This window comes from Pan paniscus, chromosome 16 (genome assembly GCF_029289425.2).
Source record: "Pan paniscus chromosome 16, NHGRI_mPanPan1-v2.0_pri, whole genome shotgun sequence".
NCBI classification, from domain to species: Eukaryota; Metazoa; Chordata; class Mammalia; order Primates; family Hominidae; genus Pan; species Pan paniscus.
The window spans coordinates 83890223-83916752 of record NC_073265.2 but is presented as its reverse complement, the minus strand read 5'-3'; the positions used below and the strand labels follow the sequence as shown (position 1 = coordinate 83916752).

General features: G+C 38.4%; 1 protein-coding gene across 4 annotated transcripts in view; it reads right to left on the bottom strand.

Annotated features, from left to right (window-relative positions):
• Positions 1-26530, bottom strand: part of MCTP2 (multiple C2 and transmembrane domain containing 2) — a 258566-nt gene that overhangs the window by 103793 nt on the left and 128243 nt on the right. For all 4 annotated transcript variants that reach the window (XM_034939475.4, XM_057299844.2, XM_034939474.3 and 1 more), the window contains 4 exons: positions 18229-18415; positions 15838-15931; positions 1795-1897; positions 396-498 (listed from right to left, as the gene is read on the bottom strand). In XM_034939475.4, the coding sequence (XP_034795366.2) occupies positions 396-498; positions 1795-1897; positions 15838-15931; positions 18229-18415 (487 nt within the window). The remainder of the gene's footprint in view (positions 1-395; positions 499-1794; positions 1898-15837; positions 15932-18228; positions 18416-26530) is intronic.

Here is a 26530-nt window from a genome sequence, read left to right as displayed (position 1 = left end):
CAATTAATCTTTGAAGAAATGTACAGTAAGGAGCTATAAAGAAATACATGTGTGTTTTTCATTAATAAATAGAAAATCAGTCATTCATCTATATTCCTTGTAACCAAAGACAAATTCCTATCTTAAGTTGGGAAGACTGAAAATGAATTGAAAAACTGGTCAAAATGTTTTGGTTGGTTAAGTCAATATTGGACTGAAACAGAAGAAAATTACATCCCTTTATATCTGAAACTACTGAAAATACCGGATAAGAATGAGGAATAAAACAATCGTTTCCTGCTATAGTTAGGAGGATTTTTTTCCCCCAGGTTGACAAAGATAAAGCAACTCTAGACCATAGAAACTCATCAACTATAAAATGACTCACAAATTGTTTATTAATAAAGGAAACTTACGGACAGCAAGGGAATGGCAACTTTTCCAAGAAAATCTGGGGGTTTATCTCCATCTTCATCAAACACTGTCACTTCCAAAACATCATGGATATCTTTAATGGGACTGTAACAAAAATACCATGTATTATACACAAAAACACACAAGTGAAGTCTGTTCCATGAAGATCTGGAAACACTGTTTCACTAATTAAATCTGTATGTCCTTAGAGTATAAAACTACCATTTAATTAAATTCCAAAAATTAAATCAAACTGACTGTATTCCCAAACCTTCCATCATAGAAGATTCAGACATCCATATGAAAAAAAGAAGTCAACTTTTTTACTATGACATTTTTCAAACAGGATACCTGCACTCAAGGGTAGGACTGTCAAAGAAACAAAATAAAGAAAGAGATAGGGAGAAAGCATTAGCAGAGTGTCCAACCAAAGTAATTTTTAAAAAGCTTCCAAATGAAAGGAGTTAACATTTTTTAAAATTAAGAATTACCTTTAAAATAAAATGGTGGTGAAAAATCACTATTTCCTGAAACGCTTAGAAACCCTCTGTTGTTGAAACACAAAATACTAAAAATATATATTTTTTAATATTGACCAGAAGCCAGATACCAGGGACAATGAAAAATGGAGCCATGGCCATTGGCAACGTGTTAGGGAAACAAGAGACTCTTATATCTGGCCATTGGCAAAAGTGTTTTGCAGAGTTAATCCACTTTTCATAGATCCTTGGGAACTTTCTGCTAATAGCATTCACTCTACTCAAAATGAACTTTATTTTTTCACTTATAAGCACAGACAGAGCATTGATTTAGCTTCGTGGGGACAGTATGTCACCATTTTACCCAAATTCAACAGGGCCTCCCCTCAATGTTCAGGTGCCTTGAAATCTGAAGCAAACTAAGATCTTAAATCTATCCAGCCTCCTAAATGCCCGGGTTTGATAGTGTGGGCAGAGAATCACTGTGGGATGGGTCGCTCAGATAAACTGGAATATAAGGAGCCTTTGGGGGTCTCTAAGGAGTCACAGATAATCTGTATTTTCCTAAAGATTTTGGCAGATCTTAGAACACATAAGATCATTGAATTTAAGGCAGGTCTCCATTTCCTTAACCCACGAATGAATTAACCTAGAAATATGGACGCTTCCATTTATTCATAGATTAATTTAGTCACTAAAAGATCTACTTTACAAATGCCTCCTATAACAGTCCCTTGCAGTTCCAAACGGTCTCTTCTATTATTAACACCACACTCTATAAAATGAAAGGATAAAAGGTTTTCAAAAGAAAAAACAATAAAATTTACTCTTTGCCCATAAAAATGGACAGAAAATTCCACTCAAGAGCCCCAGACTACCTTCCAAGCATAGCAGAAATAATTCCAGAGGCTAAAGCACTTACAATGTAAAAACTTTGTTCCATTCAGGGTTGAGGTTTTTGTAGACGGTATGCGTCTGAAGTCGGTCATTGCCTAACTCCAACAAGCAAAATGGGTCACTCTTCCCTGGAAAGATAACATACACATTGGTCAAAGACAAGTGAATCTCGAAAGGGACAAGGGCAATGTGAACAAGAGTCAGATAAAGTTGTGCTTGCTGAAAGAGGGAAGGCAAGACTCCTTTTCCAATGAGTCACGGAGGCCCTGTGTGGGAATCCAGGAGACAGGCAGAGGCTACAAGTGTTGTACCTTTAGCATACTTAACGGGTTAGAACAAACACACCACCTGATACGGTCTGGTTGTGTCCCCACCCAAATATCATCTTGAATTGTAGCTCCCATAATTCCCATGTGTTGTGGGAAGGACCTGGTGGGAGATAATTGAATCATGGGGGCGGTTTCCCCCATACTGTTCTCATGGTAGAGAATAAGTCTCATGAGATCTGATGGTTTTATAAGTGGTTTTTCTTTCACTTGGTTCTCATTCTCTTTTGCCTGATGCCATGTAAGACGTGACTCGCCTTCTGCTACGATTGTGAGGCCTCCCCAGCCACGTGGAACTGTGAGTCCATTAACCCTCTTTTATAAATTACCCAGCCTCAGGTATGTATTTATCAGCAACGTGAAAACAGACTAACACACCACGCAAGACCAGGCCTTGAAAGCCAGCGGCCACACATTTCACAGGAGCGGGAATCCATTTGGCATGAGAGCCCATTTCTTTGTTTTTAAAATGAAGTTCACCTCTGTTTCCTTCCTGAATTCTAAGTCAATCTGTATAATTACTATTCTATAACTGGAAACCTGTAACTTACAGGCTTCTACATGGCTATAAGAGGAAGTGAGAAAAAGTGTAAAAATGACTCTTTAGGAGTTAAGCTCTGCTCCTAAGCAAATGGTCACAAACACTCATGATCCTGTATACTCTGTACGTTATGAGAATACACGAGCTACATTTTTGGTGTCATAAAACAAACAACAAAAAAAAGTATAACTCAATAAAGGTCAGAGTTTTTAACTTAACAAAAAAAAATAAAGCTCATCTTTCACTTCTCACCTCTTCTCTTTCTACCCTATCTCCCATATTTGCACACCAAAAAACGTAAGAAATTTCCAGATCCAAAGTTAGACCTACAGTGTTACCAAGCAAAAAACTCACTTCTCTTTTGCTGTGTTTGGCGGAAGGATCTGGAATTGGAACTGTCAGGGAAAGAACGAATGGCTCCATAATGTCCATAGGACATGAACGCATTGCCGGCGTCTGCAGCACACTGGCACTTTACAAAGCAGCGCTTGCTAAATTAATTGGGGGCACAAGGACAGATGCTGTTCCAACAAATGGCCAAGGAGTCCCAGGCCAGGGCCTAAGCCAGAGAGTGCTCAGGCCTCTTGACCTGCTGGCCTACCATTCGGGTCACTGAACCTCCATCTAATTCGCTTAATAACCAGGCGCTCTGAGGTACAGCACATCAATAGAGATATTGATACTTGCAGGAGCCTGCATGAAGATTATTGTTTAAAAAGGGAGGAGGAGAAGAGCAGACGCATGGGCGATGAATAGTATTAAACAGGAGATTCCACTCAACTGACTAGTGGCCTGGACACTTAGATTCCTCGCCAAAGCTTTTAAGCCAATGCTACTATTTCAGTTGCTAGTAGACAATGATCAAGCCACAGACATAAAGGAAGGAGTGAGGGTTTTCAATTGCAAACAATGGAAATGGTCCCTGTCTACATATAGCGGAAAAGAAATTTATTAAAATAATATCAAACAGCATTCAGAATTCCTACAAAGGCTGGAGAATCGGGCTAAAAAATATCACTATAAACCAAAGAATACTTAAGCACAAGAAACTCAGCCCATATCTCATACCAGGAAAAGTCTGTTGTGGCCTCTGCTTCCCCAGAATATTGCCCTCACAATTCACTTCCAATATGAATTCTCTACTCCTGCTTCTCTGCCTCACTCAAGACCGATGCAAGGGCCTCCGGGGCCTGTCTTACACAGCCAAGTACCCAGGCCTGAAAGGCCAGAACTCACAAAGGGAATACTGACTTTGTAGCTTCTGTGAATGAAAGTGGGCTCTGACCTCTTCTTCAAAATATACAATGGGAAATGATTCAAACACGGAAGGGATTTTAGATGCTGGGGAGTCAAAATCAAACTAACATAAAAATCCATCTGCACCCACAAAAAGTCTTATTTATTTAAAGACAGTTTACGCTGGCCATGTGGTTTGCAGGGGAAGAGGCTGGAGTTAGCTGGGGAAAAGCCTACCAACATAGAACAACACCATTTCCTCTTCAGCAACTGTGAACAAGAAGAGACCACATACTTTTGGCTTAATGCTCAGGTATACCATGCTTGATTTCTCCACCCAGGCTGAAACAGCTACTTAACCGTTTGTCAGACTATTAGTAGGTGTCAGCGCTGCTCCTCCAGAGACGCCAGCATGACACGCCATCAGCAGTTGCTCCAGGGAAACCGTCTGACACTTTTAATGAAAACCCTGGGGTTACTCCACAGCAGGGCAGAGATGCTGCCTGGTCCTGTTGAGGCACAGGTGGGCTCGTTCTGTGGCTCCCGCTCTCTCAAGCAAGCACACTCTTAGCTGTCCCAGCTAATGAGGAACAGACTTTCCTCCAGAAACCAGGAACTTCAGTTATGTGTCTCCAAGGAACACATTGTACCAACTCTCTGAAGATAATTCAGTCAAAGCTCATTAAAATGCTGCATTTATTAATATTACAGTATAAACAGAGAGAAGCAAGAAGAAACAAAGACATTAAAATGTTTATAGAATAATTTATGCACATTTTATGGATTGATTTCTCTTAAAAAGTTTCAGATACATGGGGACTTTGAGTAAAATTTCAATAACAAATATTCTTATTTGAGATAACAAGTATCTCTCATAATAAATGAAATGTCCAAATGCTCACCAATGGTACTGAGAGAAAAGGACAAGGCAGCCTGACATACATACATTTGAGGCCATGCTTTTCCTCTTTGTACCACCCATTTCACAGGAAAAACATCTAGAAGACCTCCTCTGTGTCCAGAAGCCACATCACCTTGACACATTTATGCCACTGATAATTCAGTTTCACACTGAGGTTTAGCACTTTGCACTCAATAGCCTTTGCTATTTTCCAACATTGCTTTAAAATTTATTTGTATTTCTTGAATGGCAAGTAAGGGGGGGGTTCACTTAAACAGTTTTACCTTTGTATCAATTATAGAAGCTGAATGACAGATAATAAATGTGTTACAATAGTCATATCATTCATTTGATAACCCCCCTTTTTTTTTTTTTTGAGATGGAGTCTCACTCTGTTGCCTAGGCTAGAGTGAAGTGGTGTGATTTTGGTTCACTGCAGCCTCTGCCTCCTGGGTTCCAGCAATTCTCCCTCCTCAGCCTCCCGGGTAGCTGGGATTATAGGCACGTGCCACCACGCCCAGCTAATTTTTGTATTCTTAGTGGAGACAGGGTTTCACCATGTTGGCCAGGCTGGTCTCAAATTCCTGACCTCAGGTGATCCACCCACCTCAGCCTCCCAAAGTGCTGGGATTACAGGCATGAGCCACCATGCCCAGCCCATTTGATAACCGTTTATTAAGCACATAGCTTAATAAATGTTCCTAGCACTAAACTGACCCTGAAATACAATGACCACCTAAGCAATTACCTGCAAGGGACTCTCATAATGGTCTCTGCTGTTCTGAAAATGCTGCCCTTTCCAAGAAAAGTTTCCTCATTCTCATCCCACAGCAAACTGAGTTGTTTCCATTTCAGATCTCCAATTGTGTATTGCTGTTATGACTCTTATATCCCACATTCGTAAATTTCCACTCCACAGTCAGCATGCATATTCACTTAAGGGTCCTGAAGCAGGCACACCCAATATATGTATGCTCTTACCATCCCCCAAGAACAGTGCTATGGCCTAGGGACAGAGGGCAGCAGTGAAATGCAGATGAGAACATGAAAGTTCAGAGAAATGTAATTCAGTTCAGAAAAGTTCAGAAAGATTTCTCAGTGGAGGTGATTCTTAATCGAGGTTTACAAGAGGAGTGTTTGATGAGCAGAAATGGATAAGTCCTTCTTGTGGAGACGGGACAGGTCAAAGCATCAAATTTATTAGGAGGATATATATATATGATATATTATTATATATAATATATATCATATATAATATTATATATGATATATATTATATTATACATTATATATCATATATAATATATCATATATAATTATAGATTATGTCATATATTATATATTATATATGACATATAATTATATGTCATATATAATTATGTCATATATAATTATATGTCATATATAATTATGTCATATATAATTATATATTACATATCATATATAATTATATATTACATATCATATATTATATATCATATATTACACATTATATATTATATATCATATATGATATTTATATTATATATCACATATATGATATTTATATTATATATATATATGAGAGAGAGAGGCAAATAGCGATAATCGGGTAATGTAAGATACAGGTGGATAGGTACTAAGATTGGCTTGAAGACCATGACCAGGAGTTTTCATTTCATTCTACTCATCCAGGAGCCAGGAACCACCCTAGACTGTCAATACAATACAAGGGGTAGAGTTGGAAGAAAGCACTTCTGGACCAACACAGTTCCTGAAACTAAATATGGAGCATTTTAGCTCAGAGAGGCTTGGGGGACGTGGGAGGACAGCAGAGCCATTCCAGATGAAAATTTCTAAAACTCTATTTTCATGTCTTATTTCCAACCATTTGTTTACAAACTTTACTATCAGATATTGGAGCACATTTTAATTGATCAGTTCTGGAAATCTATATTTTCTATCTGTTTACCCCACATAACCCATCCTTATCTACCCACTGTTCACCAACTCTTTAGCAAGGTTGGTGTCTCTTTCCTCCACTCCTAACTTCACTAGGCTGCCCTATCCGGTCCTGCACACAGAGTAACAGGGCTCATTTCTGCTTCCTACTTTGCATGGGGAATAGCTTGTCCCTCTGTGCCCTTCCAATCTCCTTGCTCTCCAAAAAAGGAAAACATTAAAAAAAAACAAAAAAAACCCAAAAAAACTAACTTCTCAGGCCTAGTTTAACCTTGCCTTCTTTGTGGCACTTTCTCTGCAACCTCCAGGGAGACCCCAGACTCCTATGATAATGAGTTTGGACATTATAATGCCTGCTGTACGATGTACCTGTTCATATATTCAACAACTGCTTAATGATCCTCAGAATGTGCAAAGCACTGTGCTAGGAGCTGAGGAGGCCTTTAAAAGAAAATGAAATGTTGATCTCTGTTCTTCTAGGCCTAACTTTTCATATACGTCCAGCCTTTCCAGATGGGTCCTGGCCTTCTCTAGGACAAATAATGACTTCTTCAGCATCACACAGGCAAAGACCTGTTCACCTTGCTGTGACAGATGTCTAGAACAAGGGGCAGACATGTCCATACTAGGACTGCAAGAACAGTAAAGGAAAAATAGGACTTCACCTTGCTAAAATGTTATTTATCTTAATTTCTGATAATCCTATATTCTAACACCTAGAGCAAACAAGATGAGTGACATGAGAAAGTTTCCTTTTTATTTGTATGTTTTAAATACAGACAAGGTCTCACTCTATCACCCAGGTTGGAGTGCAATGGTGCAATCATAGCTCATGGTACTGTAACTTTGAATTCCTGGGATCAAGCAATCCTCCTGCCTCAGCCTCTATGACTAGCTAGGACTACAAGGACATGCCACCATACCTGGTTAATTTTTTTTTTTTGGTAGACACCATGTTTCATCATGTTGACCAGTCTGGTCTGGAACCCCTGGGCTCAAGCAATCCTCCCTCCTTGTCCTCTTAAATTGTTGAAATTATGGGTGCGAGTCACTGCGCTTGGCCCTAAATATTTTCTTCTTCTAACTCCACTTCCCTGCTACTTCTCAAGCCCCTCAACAATATCATCATTTACTGATCTTGTCTAACATCTTCCCATTTTCATTCTCCTCTCAAAATCCTTGCTCCTCACAGCTGCCAGAATAAACTTTTGTTAGTTTATATTGGATCATATCATTCCCTTAATAGTTTTCCAAATTTCTTCACCTGGCCCGGAAGCTCCTATGTCATCCAGTCCCACCTAAGACATGAACATCCTCTCCCCTGAGAGGTTTCTTTTGCTTTCTGTCTTCTAGTCCTGCTTGCTTTCTTCCAGACCTCTGAAAAAGCTGGGCAGGCCCTGGAACACTGCTGTCTCCTCATTTTCAAGTGCCTTTCCTTCATCTCTGCAGTGCCAACTCTTTCTCATGTCTCTATTTGACATCTCTGCTAGAACATCACTTCCTGCAGTATCTCCAGTCAGGCATCCCTTCCATAAGAATTAACACCACGTTCTTGACCTTAGAAGTAATTGAAATTAGACAGCCACTGGTTAAATCAGTCACTTCATATGAGGTCAGGGACCAATTCCTCTTTTCTACCATGTCACCAGGAAAAATCATAAGGTATCACATAGAATAGAAAAGGTATATTTGCTAAATAAATTTAAATGTTACTAAGAACTCACCCATTAATATGGAAGCAATTCCTCTGTTAATTCATGGAATGTCACAAATGAGCTGAATTCATTCAACCTCATGGTGCCTCTAAGTTATAAACCACTAAGTCATCCATATACTCCCAAACTTTGCAATGGCTACAGTCCATGTTCTTTCGCAGGCAGTTGAAGCAGACGGCCTGCCAGAGGCAGATTTATGTAATTTTTAATGTGTTTTTCAAAAGTTGGTCTTGATTTGGGCTTAGCTATCCATGAAGATCTCTTGAAAATTAAAAACGTTCAATCACGACTACAGAGCTTTCTAGAAATTGCAATTATAGCCATCCCTTTGAAAATAGGGCATCTTTAAGAGATGAGGTATTGCTATGGATACAGCTTCAAGAGACAGACAATTAAATGAAACCATAATATGGGCATGTGGTTGAAAACTCAGTGAACAATAACCATGAGACTATTCCTCTTCTGACACAAGCAGTCTTACGTTTCAAAACAAAAACAGCAATATAAAAAAACTTGTAGTCATTATTATAATTTCCAGAAACAACTCAAAAGTCAGTATCATAGTACAAGGCAGAAACATTTTTACTCTATAATGTGGGGTCTAAGTGCCCCATTTTGGTCAACAGTTTGACAATAGCACTTTTTTGTATAACAACAACAACAAAAAGATGAACACGCCAAGCTATTTTATACTAATAAAACTATTATCCACATTATCAAAATGTAAAATTCAAGCACTAAAGTAGTTCAGTATGAGAATTTCTCTACCATGAAGCATATTTTTTTGCCTTCTTTTTAAGCACTCGATAGAAATAGAAACAAAAAGAAACATCTTAGAGTGGTAACTAGATTTCTAAAAGTGGCTGAAGAGATAAAAGTGGTTATCAGCTTATATGTCTAACATGATCTAAAATTAGGGAAATTATAAACAATATGTGAACAAAACAACCTATACAATTCTTCACGTATCAAATATACTCTAATAAAATGCATTTAATAAGGAATGGGAAATACATTTATTAAGCACAAAATATATATCAGTCACGTTCATTTAGGATTTGATTTAACCCTTAAAATACCCATGAGGACATGGAGGCTTAGAGGGAGCCTAAGGCCAGTATGTGGGAGAACTGAGATTAACACATGGGTCTCTGCTTCTGTATATCTTCCATGTCATTAGACATAGGGATTAAAATGAGAGACAGCTACCATACAAACAAAAGGCAAAAACATGGGCACTAATCTGTATCTTCAATGAATAAATCATTGAACTGGACACTGGTTTAGTTAAGGCTGAATCCAGGGCCCATGGAAAAGGCTCATGCACTTACCCAAGGAATGGAATATTTTACTGCAGTTACGGCTCAAATCTGTGTGGGGGACAGACCAAGAGCTCCTCCTAATGGCATAGCCAAGGAACCAGTGAACTGGAAATGCAACCCCCTGATTTTGAAGAAGGTCTCCATCTATTTCAAAGGTACACACCACCTCCTACACCTCATGTCCTGCAGTAGAGGAGCGAAGGCAGAGTGAAGATTGAGCCTTCTCTTAGGGATCACAAGCTCCCTAAGGGTGTGTCTGTTAACCAAGTGTGGTGCTCAATGAATATCTGTGGTCGATTACCAGAACTGCCCCCAAGCTGACTTTCCTGAAGTTGAGAAATACTTAAAAAGTGGTCGAGGAAGCTATATTGGGTTCTCTGGAAAGAAACAGTGGTTCTGTAATTAAATGTATCTTTATTCTCCTGGATCAGGCAATTGTTATGGTCCCCTAACATGCCTATTTATCAAATAATGATACTTTATAATAACCTAGATTTCTCATCTGGAAACATATTTATTTTTCCTCTGATAGATATTTTGAGATTATGCTAATTTGGGAGTTATTTCCTTTATTAACAATGGAAAGAGAAAAGGGTCCAAGTGACACCTTTATTACCAAGATATCAAGAGGATCCAGATATATTTTGGAAACTTTTCATGATTGATGGCTGGGTTTTGTTTGTTTGTTTGTTTGTTTTTAATGGCAAAGGGTGCCAAAAAGTCTCAAGGGTGAAATAAAAATCCCCAGGAGAATTCTGGAAGGCAAGCAACTCCAAATTGTGAGTCAAGATGATATTTCCAGTTTTGTCCCTCCATTGCCTCCTGATAATTCCCTAGCTTCTCATCATAACATATAGATTATTAGAATAATGGAAACATGAAAAATGAAGATGAGTGATATGGTTTGGATCTATGTCCCTACCCAAATCTCAGGTCCAGGTGTAATCCCCAATGGTGGAGATGGGGCCCAGCAGGAGGTGATTAGATCACAGGTGTGGAACCTTCATGAATGGTTTAGCGCTATCCTCTTGGTGCTATCTCCTGATAGAGTTCTCACGAGATCTGGTTATTTAAAAGTGTGTAGCATCCCCTATCCATTGGTCCTGCTCCTGCCATGTAAGACTCCTGCTCCACTGCTCTTGCTTTGCCTTCCATCAAGAGTAAAAGCTCCCTGAGACTTCCCAAGAAGCAGAAGCTGTCATGCTTCTTATACGGCCTGCAGAACCATGAGCCAATTAAACCTCTTGTTTTATAAATAATCCAGTCACAGGAATTTCTTTATGGCAATGTGAGAACGGATTGAACAATGGGATTGTGCTATAAAAAGAGAGGATATTGAAGCCTATACTGCATTTTCTGTTATGCTATTATGTCACTTCATATCCTCCCACACTGAGCTAGGCGTGGAGGGCTGCTCTGATTGCTTTGTTGCTACTCTTGGCATGGTGAGTTAAAGTAAACTCCCCTAAGTTTCCAGTTCCCCTATTATGTAGGATTCTGAGTGGGTAGGGGGCATCCTGGGAGGAACAGGGTAAGGGCCATGAGTGTGAAACAGAGGGAGACTGAAGAATGGCCTCTTGTCTTTGGAACATCCTTTATGGGGAAGGAAGTCTCTTACAATAATTATTTTAGAGAATAAAACTAATAAAGAGAAAGCTTAAGTAACAGGAAGGTAGCTATATGAACCCACTTTTTGATTCTAAGAATGCTAAGGAAGAATCATTGATTTGGTGTGGAATCTTGGCATATGCATCATGCCAGTGGTGGCCATGATGGTTTCAATTCCTAGTGCTGAATTAACCCCAACACATTACAATCCTGGCAGCTTCTCAGCAGCATACTATCAATTATAATAAGGCTATCCTGAATAATCTGCACACATGTGCTGAGCAAACCAATACAGTTTCCTACTCTTCATTGGCTGATCTCTCTCAATGGGTAACATAGGTGTTGTCATGTGTACTGAAAGGTGACATAATCTGGACTGAAAAACATTTCAATTCTCTAACAATTTTCCCATTAACCCATTGTTTACTATATTCTCTTTTTACAGTTTATGAGATTAACTTTGTATTTTCTTTCGACAGTATTAATTTATGATCAGATGTGCCCCTGGGCAGCATATACCACAATTTTCTGTCTGGGCCTCTACTGTAGGTATGAAACCTGCTATACTGTCCATTTCTCAGCATTGTCCAGAATAAAATGTTTCTCTTTCTCAGTTAATCATTAGAATGCAAGTTGTTTTCTTCTTAAAATACCTGCATTTTAAGACTAGCAGTAGCTGAGTGAAGTATGTTGGTCTTGTCAAACACTACACACAGCTATTCACCTTGAGCCTCCAAGTACAATTTATCATTTGTTTCATGAATCAAGGCTGTGGCCTGGTTTACTACAAAAGTAATGACATCAGGCTGCATCACCTATTACTTAAAAATGTTAGGTTACACTGGGCACAAGGAATTTGTGAAGCAAATTCTTTAAAAAACATTTGACAGGCTTTTCTACTAGAATAACTGCTTATGGCTATCCACGTCTAACGTTGGCATAGACCTGAGAAAAAATAGCTTTTACCAATTTTAGAGAGACAGGCTCCAAAGAAGATAGATTACTTAAGATTCTTTGAATAAAGTCTTCTCTCTTGTACACAAATGTCAGAAACTCTAAAAAATGCCAAGATAAATATACATTTAAATGTATTAACAGATAGCTTCAACCACAATCAATTAGCATATTTATTTAAAAAGGCATAATTTAAAAACAGTAAATATACCTTTTTATACATTACAGAATTAAAGACTTTACCATTTGTAAATATAATACTGGTAATATACACAGATTTAGGCTTATTCATATCTTTTAACACATTTGAAAATGTATACACTATTTTCCTTTATAGATAAAACAACTTTATGAGAAATAAATTCACCTTACTATATTTTATTCTAATGTTCTAAAATACTAACATAGTAATGAGTATTCAATTTTTCCAGAGTTTAATTTCTTATGACTATATAATCATAACATCAATAACAACTCACAGGGAATATCCTTCTAATTTGATTCCAGTGGCTTGAATGACCTATATTTTCTTTTTCTAATGGTTACTCGAAAAGAGGTGGACGCCTTTAAAATTAGGAAACTACTGACCACAGAGTTTACCATATGCATTCACTCCTCCTCCAGGATGTGTGGTCCCTTTGCCCCCAAAACGGTAACTATAACCTCCGTATGGACTACTGCCAAGACTAATCCCTATGGACTTTTGCTTTATCAGGATTCCTGAACTTTAGGTGAAACTAAACTGAAGCATCATTTATTGTGGTTACTTCATGTTGTTCTTAGAAACATGCAATTACCACAAAATAAAAACATATGATAAAAGAAAAGCAGAAAGAACGAAAGGTTCCCTTTTGCACCATGTCTAAAATGACCATCATTCTTTAGAGAATGTCCCTGGTTACCCGGAGTAAATGCATTTTTTTTTAATTTGTGGGTGAATGCTTTACTCCCCTAGCAACTGCAATAAATGAACGCTCATTTATAAAGTAAGATGACTGGAAAATGGAAGGCATAGAGTAGAAATACTTATTTCTTAAATGTTCCTGGCAGTGACAAAAATGGGTGGCTTTTCTGATCCTGATCCAATGACACTGTTGAGGTCTGTTTTATTTTTTTACTACATACTTTGAATTGGTAACAATAATGATAACAGCAGTAATGCCTGATCCCCACCGTAGGCCACGATCGCTGACCTCTTAGAGGTATTCATTGCTACCTCACGGTAATGTGAATCCATTTCTTTTTTCACATAGAAAAGTTAAATTACAAGTATCTGGAATAAGTCCACTTTGTAGCCCTAAAGCAGTGCCTTGGTGGGAACAACACTCTGGAGGATTCACACAGGAGCCTGACAATGTATAAACGTAGACTGTGAGACTTAGTTCTAAAAACGAAGGTCATTATGGTCTAAACACATGTTTAGCTAATGACAAATCACTTTTCCTCAATTCACTATAGCAAGAATTTTCTCATAAATACAGAAATAGTAAAACACCAGGGCATTTAGTCGAACCACACAGCATTATTTCATTTCTAACTACTGCTATCGTTATTGGAATTTGTTGGTACTTACCTTCATGCACTCCAAAACTAACTACTGAATACCTTGAACATAAAACAACAAGATGAAAACATTTCTCCCAAAATTATTCTTCCATAGAGAGGGTCTTTACAAAGACTCTTTCTTCAGGTATCCTCTCCTATTCACTTTATTTTAATAGTCAAAATACTCTTTGGAGATGATACACTGGCCTGAAACAATCTTTATAAAAACTAGTTTTGGGGGCTTTATGGAGGTTACTTGATAGAACAGGTTAAGTAAATTAAGTTTTTCAAAAGCGTTTCCCTTAGCCAGGTGTGGTGGCAGGCATCTGTAATCTCAGCTACTGGGGAGACTGAGGCAGGAGAATTGCTTGAAGCCAGTAGGCGGAGGTTGCAGTGAGCCAAGATGGCACCATTGCACTCCAGCCTGGGCGACAGAGCAGGACTCCATCTCGGGTTAAAAAAACAAAGGGTTTCCACATATGGATGTTGTTGTAAACAAGCCTTCAAAAAATACTCTTAATGCATTATCATCAGTCACTGGAGATTAAAAGATATATATATGCAACTTACAGAAAGAATTTTTTTAAATGCTGGAAGGCATAAATGAGTTCTTGGGGCTGGAGACATTTCCTGAGAGAAAAACAACTGTGCATTCGAAAAGCGCTGTATGTAAACAATTACATGGAATTAAAAATAATTTTCTCTGGAAAATTCATAGGCAATTCTAAATGTGCTTTAGGGATGACAGAACCACTAATGTCAAAGGCACATGTGAAATGTTGACTGTTTTCATAAAATATAAGTAAAAAGAAAAATGTCTTAATTAACATGAGATTACAAACATTTGCAATAATACTAGTGAATATTAAAAGCAATCATCTGAGTACTTCACCTACAAGCCTCAAAAATTGTATCTTCTATTTGGCCCAAAAACCATTTTTGGATCTTCTCACTAGTCAGGATCATCTTGTAGGGTAGTCATTTCTATTGCTTCATTTTTGAGCAGGGTGAGGAGAACTTTTTTTTTTTCAACTAAGTTTATATTTCCTAAAATTTCTGTAATATAATGCGCTGAAAACTAAAGTTCTCTTTTCCAATGGTTGAACTTCCTTAAACTCAGTCTCAGAAATTTAGAGGCTGTACGAATATAGTGAAATTGTTCCTGTCTGAAAGGAAGAAAAAGAGTAGCCCACATTCTAAAAATATGAGATATATATTTTTAAAAACCATGCAATCCTGAATCAATAGATAGAACCATGCTGTAGAATACTCTTTGTATTCATCAATTTACTTGGTAAATAGCATCTGTCATGTAGGCGGCTAAATTGTTAGTCAGCACAAGGGGGTAATTTGGCAATGAGTGCGGAGTCGCTGTCAGACACTGGCGTGTCTGGATTACTCTACGTGCAGGAGAGCATAATTCAGCACAAAGCATGTCTGCTTTGGCCTCTTTCTAAAAGTTCAAGTTACAGAAGCACCAAGAGAAACTTCCTATAAGACAATGAATGTCAACTGCAAAGTGATTCCAGGGCCTAGGCTCTGGTCATTATTACGATGAGGTGCCAGCCAGATCTGACTTCAAGCTCAGATTTATGAACCATATGAACCATTCAGCACAGAGAGCAGCAAAAGGCGAGAAGTCGAATCACTGTCATTTGAGGTTACGTAGAAAAGCTTGACCAACAACTTAATTTAACAAATAAAGAAGTCGTGACTCATACTCCACAAATATTTTTGAAGCTCAATAGATTTGAATATTACTGAATCAGCATAAAATCATTTGAAAGAAATAATTGTGTAAATAGGTGCTTTATGTGAAAGAAATTGCTCAAGTCTGCCTCTTTTTTGCTATGACTCTATTTGAAGGAGCATGACTGTTATATTCATACTTCTGCTTATTAAGCATTTTGCTTTGCCAGGAGATTGTTTCAAAGCAGGAAATAAATAAAGATAAATTAGAAAATGAAAATGTCCTGTACCTGAGAAATCTGCCGCTAAGAGATCTGCTGCCTTTAAAACCTTCACTTGTAGAATGCCGACGTCTTTCACATCTTTCAGGGAGTTCTGTAAGCACTGAGGGTTGAAAAGGTGATACAAGTGAAAACAGCTTTTTAATATACTACTTAATGTCATAAAGTCCTATAGGAAGTGCATCCTAGATTTATCTTCCTTTTTCTCATGAAATCTTTAAAAAAAATCCCCAAAAACATATTATATAAGGACGGTTAGGCACTTATAGCAGCCAGATTAAAAGAAAAGTGACTGAGAATTAGTTAACTACAGCTTTAAAATAAACCAATTAGAAGCACATATAATCTACTTTTAACATCGCCCCCTGGTGATAGCATAGATACCCCACCATGAAAATGTGTGGGTAGAATTACACTGATACTCTTTTTCCCCCCTTCTTTCTCATTAATGCAACTTTTAAATCACTCTGAAACACAACATTATTCTGACCTAGTTAGTACAAACTTTATGGATTCCAGAGGACTAAACTTGGACCCATCACAGATACTTATCACCACTCTAAAGAGAGTTGGGGCAGAAACAGTGAATTTTCTGGTCTGTTTTAGCTAGCTCATTGAATTAGAGATTAAGTATCTAGTATCACCCTAGATTCATATTTACTTTAGCCTTGAGTTTGTACTAGCCAAAGTCTGAATATATCTACTGCTCATTCTTAAGCACATATAGCAATATTTGGATGTTTATATACATGGCATCCTTAAGAAATTGTGCATGAAAGAGGCCAGCAGATAAACTCTCTTCTCCTGCCTCCAGAACACACCTACTGAAAAAGATACTGCCTCAAAACCTCTGGACATGCTATTTCTGTCATCATTAGATAGCTAAAAACCTGTGATAAACAGACCTCAAGGATTTACGAAAGGCTATTAAAATACTTGCTATTTAGGCATTTCAGGTAGAATAACACAAGCTTAATAATAGTTCGCCTAACTTAATATGCATCATTCCTAAAAACATTTGAAAGTTGTTTCTCCTCTATATTTTCAACCTAAACAAACAAAACAATTAGTTTTTAAACTAAGAGAACGCATTTGAAATGAAGTGCTTTTACAATTTAGAAGTGGAAATGCCTTTAAAGAGGATCTGTCCTCATAACTTAAAAAACAAATCCAGGGGGCTGTAACTTGTGCTTTGAAACAGCATTCGTTCCCTCTAACGTGCTGGCTAGCTTGCTAGCTGAAGAAGCACTGACTATTTCTATTTTGACCATAGCCTCTTCAAACCTCTTTTCGATGACTACTCCTCAAATCCTAAAGTATTATTCAAAGCAGGCATTATGATGGTATCTAATGTTCCTTTATAAACACACAAAACTCCTCACGAATTTGGTAAATTTGTCAACTTATCCACTGGAAAGCTTGGGGAAAAGTTTTATTCTTCACCATTAAATTTTCATTTGCTTACCTAATCAGAGAGAATGTTAATAGTTGTGTCAAACCTTCTTCACAGTATGCCAGCCTCACATGCACACTCTGCATTGACAATGAGCTATGTGGCTAGGTCTTGTACTCCCGAAGATAAAGAATTATTCAATTAATCAATACATCTACACAGTGAAGGATCCTGGAGACACTAAAGTTTATGCTGAGAATGATAGTGCCATTGAATAGGGATTCATCTTTGCTTCATTTTCATGCCACTTCCCTAAAACATGCTTTCCCTGTGTGGCACTAAAATAAACATATTGATTTATACAGAAGATAGGATAAAAGCAGAATGCAAATAAAGGCACCTGGAAAGCCAGAGTACAAAAAATAAACGAAGAGGACGCAGCCATTTCATTTAAAAATGCTGAGTGGACTGTTAAGCTCATTGCAACTACTTAGGGAGAAATCACACACTGCTCTTATCATCCAGACTAGTTCAGAACAGCGGTTCTTCATGTCCAGCTAGTGTTATTGCTTTACAAGGCATGAGCGGGTTCTCACTTGATCCTAAGAAGTTCTGCAAAGGTATCCATAACATTGCAACCATTAATGGCTGGTAAAGTTATTTGTGAACTCATATTAAAAGTCCTATTTACACACACACACACAGCCTAAGCAGGAGTCTGCTTCCCTGGGGATTTCAACATTCCCCAAAGACTTGCTAAACACTAAAAATTCAGAATCTCTTTTTGCCTTTTAAAATAGCAAAACCAACTCTTAATTCCACTGTCACCTTTTCACTAATGCATTAACCCCTAAGTCTGATGTCTTGTTTTATGACGTACAAGGAAACTTGGGACAAAGATCTCTTTTGATGTAGTTTTTCAATTCAGAGACTTTGTTTCAATAAAGACTTTGTTTTAAAAGAGAAGGTGGGAGGAGGGGGAGTATACAATAAGGAAAAACACTCACATATCGCTGGGTAATCTGCTTTCTTTCGCTGGGGTCTGCGAAGGGGCAGACACACAGATCAGAGACGGAGACCCCCGCACAGGGTGTAAGTGTGACCAACATAAGGAGAGCCCCCAGACAGCTGTCCAGTGGCAGCTCCAGGCAGTTGGCTTGCTTCAGAGGGAGTGCCGAGATATCCACTTTACACCTAGAAAAGTTTCAGGAATCAAGAGAGAGAAAAGTGATTAATTCAAGGCCACTGCAGTACCTCCAAAGCACCTGGCTTTGATTTCATCATCCCCCAAAACTCACTCTGTCTGGTCTTAGGTTTATTGAGCAGCGAAGGTTGCCCTAATTCATAACGCTCACTCCCAGCCTAACACACTCTAAAATTAAGGAGAGGAAGAGGTCCAGAAAATCAAAAAGAAGGCAGCATTGGCAGATGGAAAATGAAAAGAGGAGTGGATCTTTGCCAAATAAGGTCTGTAGAAAGATAAGATCAAAAATTAGAAAGAAAAAGTTTGAAAGTTTAAGCCTTATGAGTAAGCATGCTGTATGGCTTCCGTGGGCTGTGCCTTTTATGAGTAAAGAGAATAAAGGATCATGGTTCAAAACACGAAGGAAAAAAAAAAAGATAAGAGAAAGGCAAGTGGGAGAGCGTTAACGGAGAAACCATTTTCTTCCTGATTAATGCCAACTGGCAAATTTTTATTTTAAAAAACACGTTAAGGTGTTTTCCTAATAGGCACAGTGCCACAGGGTTTCCCCAGGTGGGTTTCTTTTGGACAAATGGAGCATGAAGTGCTGTTGATTGATCCCATTTCAGCAGCTCTGCCAGGAAAGGCTGTACCCATCTGCTATAAATTGCATGTTTTCCGCCTCTTAACAGCCAATGTTCTGGGGATGTTGAAAACCTCAAACACATTTAAATACAGAAGCAAACACCAAAAAGGGGGACTGAGGTGCTAAGCCATTTATTTGCCTTAACACTGACAACTCTGGGTTTGCCTGGACCACACCTGCTCTGTTTATGTATGCAGGTGGGTGAAGTAGGTGGGGTTGAGTAAAGTGGGGCATGGTATTCCCAGACGTCATTTTTTTTTTTACATTCTCCTTTACCCTCCATAATTATAGAATAAGATGAATATTCAAGACTTCAGAAAAGGATGGAAGCACTGCTCCCCAGAATGAACAATAAGGATAGATTCTTACCCTAAGCTGTCAATGGACTTTGTACATTTGCAGTTAATTACAAATAGGTTAACTTACATACTATATAAAGCAATGGCAATTTTGAGCCACATGGCTATGTGGATGAAAACTTCCACTTTAAGAAATTTAAGAGAAAGCTAGCAATCACTTTTCCAAATAAATATGACATTAAAAGACTCTACTAGACTTTATTACAAGATTTTAAAATATTTTACATACCAATATGTGTCCATATAATTAACTTAACTGGGCATTTATTTCCTATTTATCAAAAGTGACCCCAATTACAGGTGGGAGTGGCCATTAGAGCTTTTGCATGTAATAAATTCATCAAATATTTCTATGGGAGACAAATTACAAAAAAAGTATTTTTAAATAATCCTCTGATTTGAATCAAAACAATTTTTCTGTATCAATAGGGAAGCTTTTAAAGTTAAATTGCATTACTATCTACGAAAAAATAGGTTAATATTTTTATTTCATAAGCATGATGTAAGTGGGAAATCAAATTTGCTTGGAAAGAAAGAAATGTCTATTGCCTTAAACCATTTATTTCTAGAAAAGTAGGTCCCCACAAATTCTTGAGCAATATTGCAGTAATATTTCTACTTCGGAATACTTTGCTAAGCATTATTTTACACTGTTATATACACTTTCATTTAGTAAAGCTCTTTCTTATGGAAAGGTAAATAATCCAAATTTGTAGACATTTTCTCTGCTAATCACAATGTCACAAATTAACAATAGCCTATTGATGGCACATTCTTTTTAATACCATTAATAATGGCAATTTATTTTTGTCCTTTAAACGTCTGCCTTTGGGATGGTGGTGTTGTTGGTTCTTTGAGCAGCCAAAATTTATTTAGATACAAGTGCTCTGACAGCTAATAATGTTTGAAGGTCAAAAATAATATACAAGTAAGCGCTACTAAAATTTTTCTTGGATAATTCAAAATGAACCTGATATTAATTCTAGAGTACTCGAATAACGCTGTGAGCAGTATTACCATAATTGGAATAACTGTGAAAATTTTCCTAGCGACTGTTTAAGTGCTCAACTTATTGGAACAGAGCAGTTTGTCAATTTTAAGTAAAAGCTGAACCACATACCAGATGAAATGCAAAGTAAATATTGGGTTTCTTCTCAAAATTACACATTTTCACAAGCTTTTCACTCATTTCTGTCTACTGTGAATGTTTTACACTTACGTTATTATAAAAAAATCAGTCCCTTCACTAGAATGAACACTTTCATGAAAAATAGCCATTTGTAGTTTAGATATTAGAGTCCTATGAGCAACAGGTTGAAGATTTAGGCAGCAGCTTAATGGATTTTACAGTCTTTGATAACTCACGAGTGAATCCAGCCAAATATTTACTTGTACTTTCTCAGTGACTAGAAGGAACAAGTTAAACTGATATATTAGCATCATGATATTAGCATCATGTCAATCAAAATTAAAGCTTAGTCTTTCTGGACATGGGTTATGACCCAGCCTCTTAGAGGTCCTGACCCACCACATGAACCAGCATGTTCAGAATTAATTTAAAGCTACCATAGTAGGCCCCCTTTAATGATGACTTTTTATAAACATTCTGTAACTCTTCTACCCACCTGGTGTCCCCATTTATTTCCACATTCTGGAAGAAGGAGGAAAGACGGGAGACAGAAAAAATGTATTTCATACAAAACCTTCCTCAGGCCTCATATTTAACCTATTTCAACTCCAGCTCACGCTGCTCCAGTTTTGTCATAAAGTTTGAAGGAGAACCAGAAGCTCTGGACATTAGCCAGAGACTGGGAGAATATTTTCATTAACCCCAACCTAGTAAGAGGTTACTGCATTATCAGAAAAGCAACAGAATTTTTTTTAACAAGAAAGGATTTTTCCCTCAAATTGCAAATAATGTTAACAATAATACTCATCCAACCTCCCAAAAGAGAAATATCAAATGACCATAATGGCTTTTTGTGTTTTTTTCTTAGGTTCAAAGACAAATGGACTAAAATTTAAAGTCTTTAAGACGTAAACATTCTATAATACATTAATCAAAGACACCTTTAACACAAAAAATCTCAAAAGAAGAATCTAGACTTCTTCTTTTTCATTAGTGTAATGGATTCTTCTCTGCAAAAAATACTAAATAATCTGGTTGGGCTCTTATGTCTTTCTAGTCACTGCTGAAGACCAGTAAAATCTTGCTCTTTTCTGTCCTCTCTTTGGCTACGTCTTATTGGTAGGGTACAGGATTAGCCTTTCCCTGTTATGGGCAGGTGTGAGGGGCTAATAATTAAATATTTTTGGTTTGTGGGCCATAAGTTTTCTGTAGCAACTACTAAAATCAGCCCTTGTACCATAAAAGCAGTAACAGACAATGTAAACAAATGAAGGCTTTTTCCCAAAAAAAAACCTTTATTTACAAAAACGGGCAGCCATATGGATTTCACCTACAAGCCCTGGTTTGCTGACCCCTGAACTACAGAAATACTTGTAATTTAGTGGTGGTGAATTACACGTCTTTTTTTTTTTTAATGTAAATTTTTTTTAACTCACGACAGCTCAAGAAACGCTGGTCAAAATATCCAATGATCTGTTAGTTAATAAAAATGGATAAAGCAATAAAACCTATAAAAATTGCTCTCTTCTGTCTGATAGAAACAATATGGAAAACACACATGCAGGGCATCTGTATAAGGAATTCAATTAATGAGCATGAACCAATTAGGTCTGTTCCGGTGGCATCACATATGACTTCACACATAAGGCGACTAAATGTCTTTGGACAGTCATTCAGAAGGTGCAACACACCGAGCCCTTAGGTGACCAGGAAATTTTTATTCCAACATCAGCTTTTTAAAAATGTAATCAATAGGAGCTCCACTGCAACAACAAGATTTACATGATGGAAATCAAAATAGCCAAGTCACTGCTGTGTTAGTGTCTAGGAAGGAACTCCCATAGCTCATCTGCAAGACGTGGAATCCAGTGGCTTTGTGCCTTCACCCCTGCCCTCATCTCTAGCCTTATCATGTGACACCACTGATTTTTCCACTCCATCAAGGTTCTTGGAGAGAATGTGCTCTCTCTCCTCTCCAGACCTTTGCCTATGTTTTGCTGTCTTCCTGGAAAGCTCTTCTTCCTGTCTGCTTGTTAATTACCACTGTTCCTACAAGTCTCAGCTTAGACCGCTGTTCTTCAAGGAAGCCTCCTCTTCCATTCTAAGCCCAAATTGGTATCCATGATGCCAGGACCTGCAGCCCTCATTCCAGCTACTGCCACTGCCTGCTTACTTGTAGTAGCCCGAGACTCATCAGTGCCCAAGGACAGCAGCCTTTTCTGTGTCACTGTCCACTGAATCCTCAAGTACTGTGCCTTCTGCCCAGCGTACAATGTGCTCTAGATTTGAAGATTTGAATACACTGAATGCACAAAAGAATGAATGTCAGCGCCGTAACAAAACTCATAAAGTCAAAAACTCCAAATTATAGTGTTTTTTCTTGAACTAACTAAATCTTTTGCAGCCTCTGTTTCTTCCCCTATGTAGGAAAGGAATTGAAATACATGTATTCACTAAGTGCCTCTTAGATTTAAAATGCCATTGTTCTACTCACCTGAAGAAAACAGACTAAATTACTTTTTTTTCCCTTTCCTGCAAAAGGCATATATTAAAGCCACCCTCTCTAGCCCACAGGCAGTTAATGTGCTGATTTAGCATTGTTTCTGACCTCCCATTCTTGTCTTTCTCCATTAATCCCACAGCGTTTTAATGTTTTAATTCAACACATAATTTTACCATATCAGTCAGACAAACCTGCTCAAGTTTTACTTGCCATGATAGCTTTTAACCTCTTATTCATTACCATAATTCTATGTTTTATATTACAGACTGGTCAGCTTTTAACTCAAAGGCAAGGGGCAGAAAAGAGTGCTAGAGTTTTAAAAGCTGTAAATCTCAGAGGCTAAGGAAGCCAGGGAACAGGAGGAAAATGGTGAATGTGTCAAGCCCGGCTGTAAAAGCAGATCAACGACATGGGGTGTAATTTGTCCAGAGAAATACTCCAGCCCAGATTTTTCACTGCCTCAGAGCCGCTAATAAACTGGTAGAATGTCACAGTCACTTTATACAGCACCATCTGGGACTGAGGAGGGACTCTGAGGCAGGTTAGTCCAAATGGGCTTGTGGGTTCCCATTCTCAACCTTTCCAAACTAAATTAAGTCTAGAAAATTCCATAATGAGTTAATCTGTAGAATCCCCTTGAAATATAAAATATACTTTAAGAAATTGGTATGATTACTTTGAAATGGCTCAAAATGGAATAATCTATATTACTCTATATTCATACTCTTGACATTTTGTTTAAAAGTTGGAGCCGGTTAAACTTAGCTTTATGTCTTACTCTTCCCTAAAAGCTCACTGTTCCTATCTAAGATCAGATGCTTTTTTGCTTGTTTTGCCCATGAACAAACACTGGAGTCAGTAGGCAACACAGTTTCAGGGGATGATTGATCTTACCCAAGCACCTTCATCTCACCAACCCCAGTGTTTTTAGGAGTTACTTGTGGCTCAGGGGGAATCTGCAGGTAGGTGGACTATGGAAGGGGAAGTCAGCAAGTTCCACATGACTCAGGAGAGCCTGGATGAGGGGCCTACGGGGCAGGTCCATGTTTTAACCATCACCAAGCTAACAACCTACCCATGCCAATGTGATTTCTCTACACATAAGCAACCACTACCCCAGCCCATACATGGTTATAAAACTTCAGTATTGTTCAGGCTGACCTACACTGCCCAATCCTTCCATCAATGGATGCCCCTCCTACCATGTCCTTGACGATGGTCACTGCCCACTTTTACCAAAAAATATCAAAAAATTCTATGCTGTTTTGGAGGAAAAAAATACATTGAATTTTACTAGTCCTATCTTATTTTCTTAAATTGCATAATTTGAGTTGCCAAGGTGTGAGGACCTACAGTTTACATGCAGAAAAATCTCAAAATTAATAATAAGTAATACCTACCATCAGAGTGTGCAAGGGAATAAACAGTGTCAAGTAGATGTTGTTACTGTTAGCCATGATGACCCTGCCAGTTGGCGAGTGAGCCCATTATACAGATACAGAGCCAGACTCCACAGGGAATCACTGTCCAAGTCCCACAATTAGCAGACAGTGTGATTATCAGCAAGCTCAGGATGTGTGACCCCAAAGCTGATGTTCCTTCCCTCCCACTGAACTGCCTACACAGCTTCCCTGAAGAGAATTTCCCCAGAGAGTCCATCTAGATTTTTAACTGTAATGTTCAATTATGAATATCAAGGTTTTATCCAAAAACAAAGCATGAGACAGGCTTTGGAGAGGAGAGTTACGATACATTTGCACCAGCAGAGAGCCTCCTGATGCAAAAAGGTTTTTCCCAACAGTTGGAAAATAGCTGGGCCTTAGAATGAAGATCACAAAGAAAAGCAAATGTGTTAAAAAAAAAAAAAAAAAAAAACTTGAAATATTTAAACAATAGCCAGGAAGAAGGAACCATAAGTAGCAAGTCAGTGATGTACATATGCTAGCACAATCTTTCAGTCTGAGAAGCAGTCGATATTTTATTGTAGATTTCCCCCACCTGCAAGCTCGAGGCAGGGTAAAGCAGTAGCACCAGCTCCCAAGAGATACTTTTGTTATCTTTTGTACTACAGGAGAGGAAAAAGGAAAAGGATACCAAAAAAAAAAATTCTTTAAAATTCATAAAGAGGAAGAACAGAATGACCACCAAGACAGGTATATGTCTCGGTTATAAACAGGAAATAGCTAAAATAATAAATGAACACCCAAATGACAAAACATGGATTACAAGAGACATCTTAAATTACTTTTTTTGTCTCTGTGAAGCAACCCAACACTCATTTGGAAAAGCGTTTCCTATTATGTGAAGGAAGCATGACAGCACAATGACTTGTGAAATGCAGGGGCATTATTCTTTGCACCTACTAAAACAACACGCTGGCCATTCATCACAGGAGGCCCCTGTTCCACTGTTCAGATAACACTTTGGGACACAGAGTTCTCTGAATTTGTGTAATTGATCTTTGCTCTTTCGGCTAGCACAAAATTTCAAATCCTACTACCATCTGTATTGGCAGGGTCCTGGTATATCACAGCAGTGACAACGTCAGACACACTGAGAAGTACCTGAGCCTGAGCTATCTCAGTTACCCTGTATGTGTGGAGAAGTGAGAGACAAGGTCACAGAAGTCATCCGACAGGCCATGTCTGTAGAAGACTGGACCACAGGACCACAGGAAGTGGGTTTTCTCCTAAATGCAAACCTGGCTGGGAGACGGCCAGGGAAGAAACAATTGCAATCTAACAGACAAGCATAGAATTGGGGATGTGCAGATGGTGCAAAGTAATGCAACCAGAGATGTGGAGGGTGAGGTGAGAGGTCTCAAGTGGGGGCAGTGCTGGTCCCCTAGGGGTGTTTGGACACGTGTGATGAAACAAAGGGATGCTGTGTGTGCATGTGTGTGCACACATATGCTTGTGTTTTCCACACAATAATCAAGGAAAGTTACTGGTATCAGGCAGGTGAGAGCCAGGTTTGCTAAACATCCTGCAACATGCCAGACAGTCCCATGCAACAGGGTACCCATATTGAGAGACACCGGAGCAACATTCCACAGCTACTGAACTCCTCACGCATCTATCTCAGGATTCTGAGGTGGGATGAGGCAATGACAACAAGCAGTCAAACACTGTGCTAAGCATTTTACTGAGAAAAAGCCCTGCACAGGTATTGGGTTAGCTGGGTCTCAATCTGTTTATGCCTCTAAACACCTTACTGATGAAAAAAAAATTTCACCTCCTTGGGCCTCTGCATTTCCTTGTCTGTAAAATGAAGGGGTTTTTACTAGATAAGTGGTTTTCAATCTTTAGTTTTCAGCAACAAAACCCTTTCTTCAAATGGAATCCCAATACAGAGCACAGGCAAAACCTGAGATGCTTTGGCCACAGAGGAGAGGTGCAAGGAGGCCCTTCCATTCCTCAAGGGGTGACCTTAAGGCATCTCCCTGAACCCAAGATCCAGCTTCGAAAAAGACACCCCATAGTGGATGGG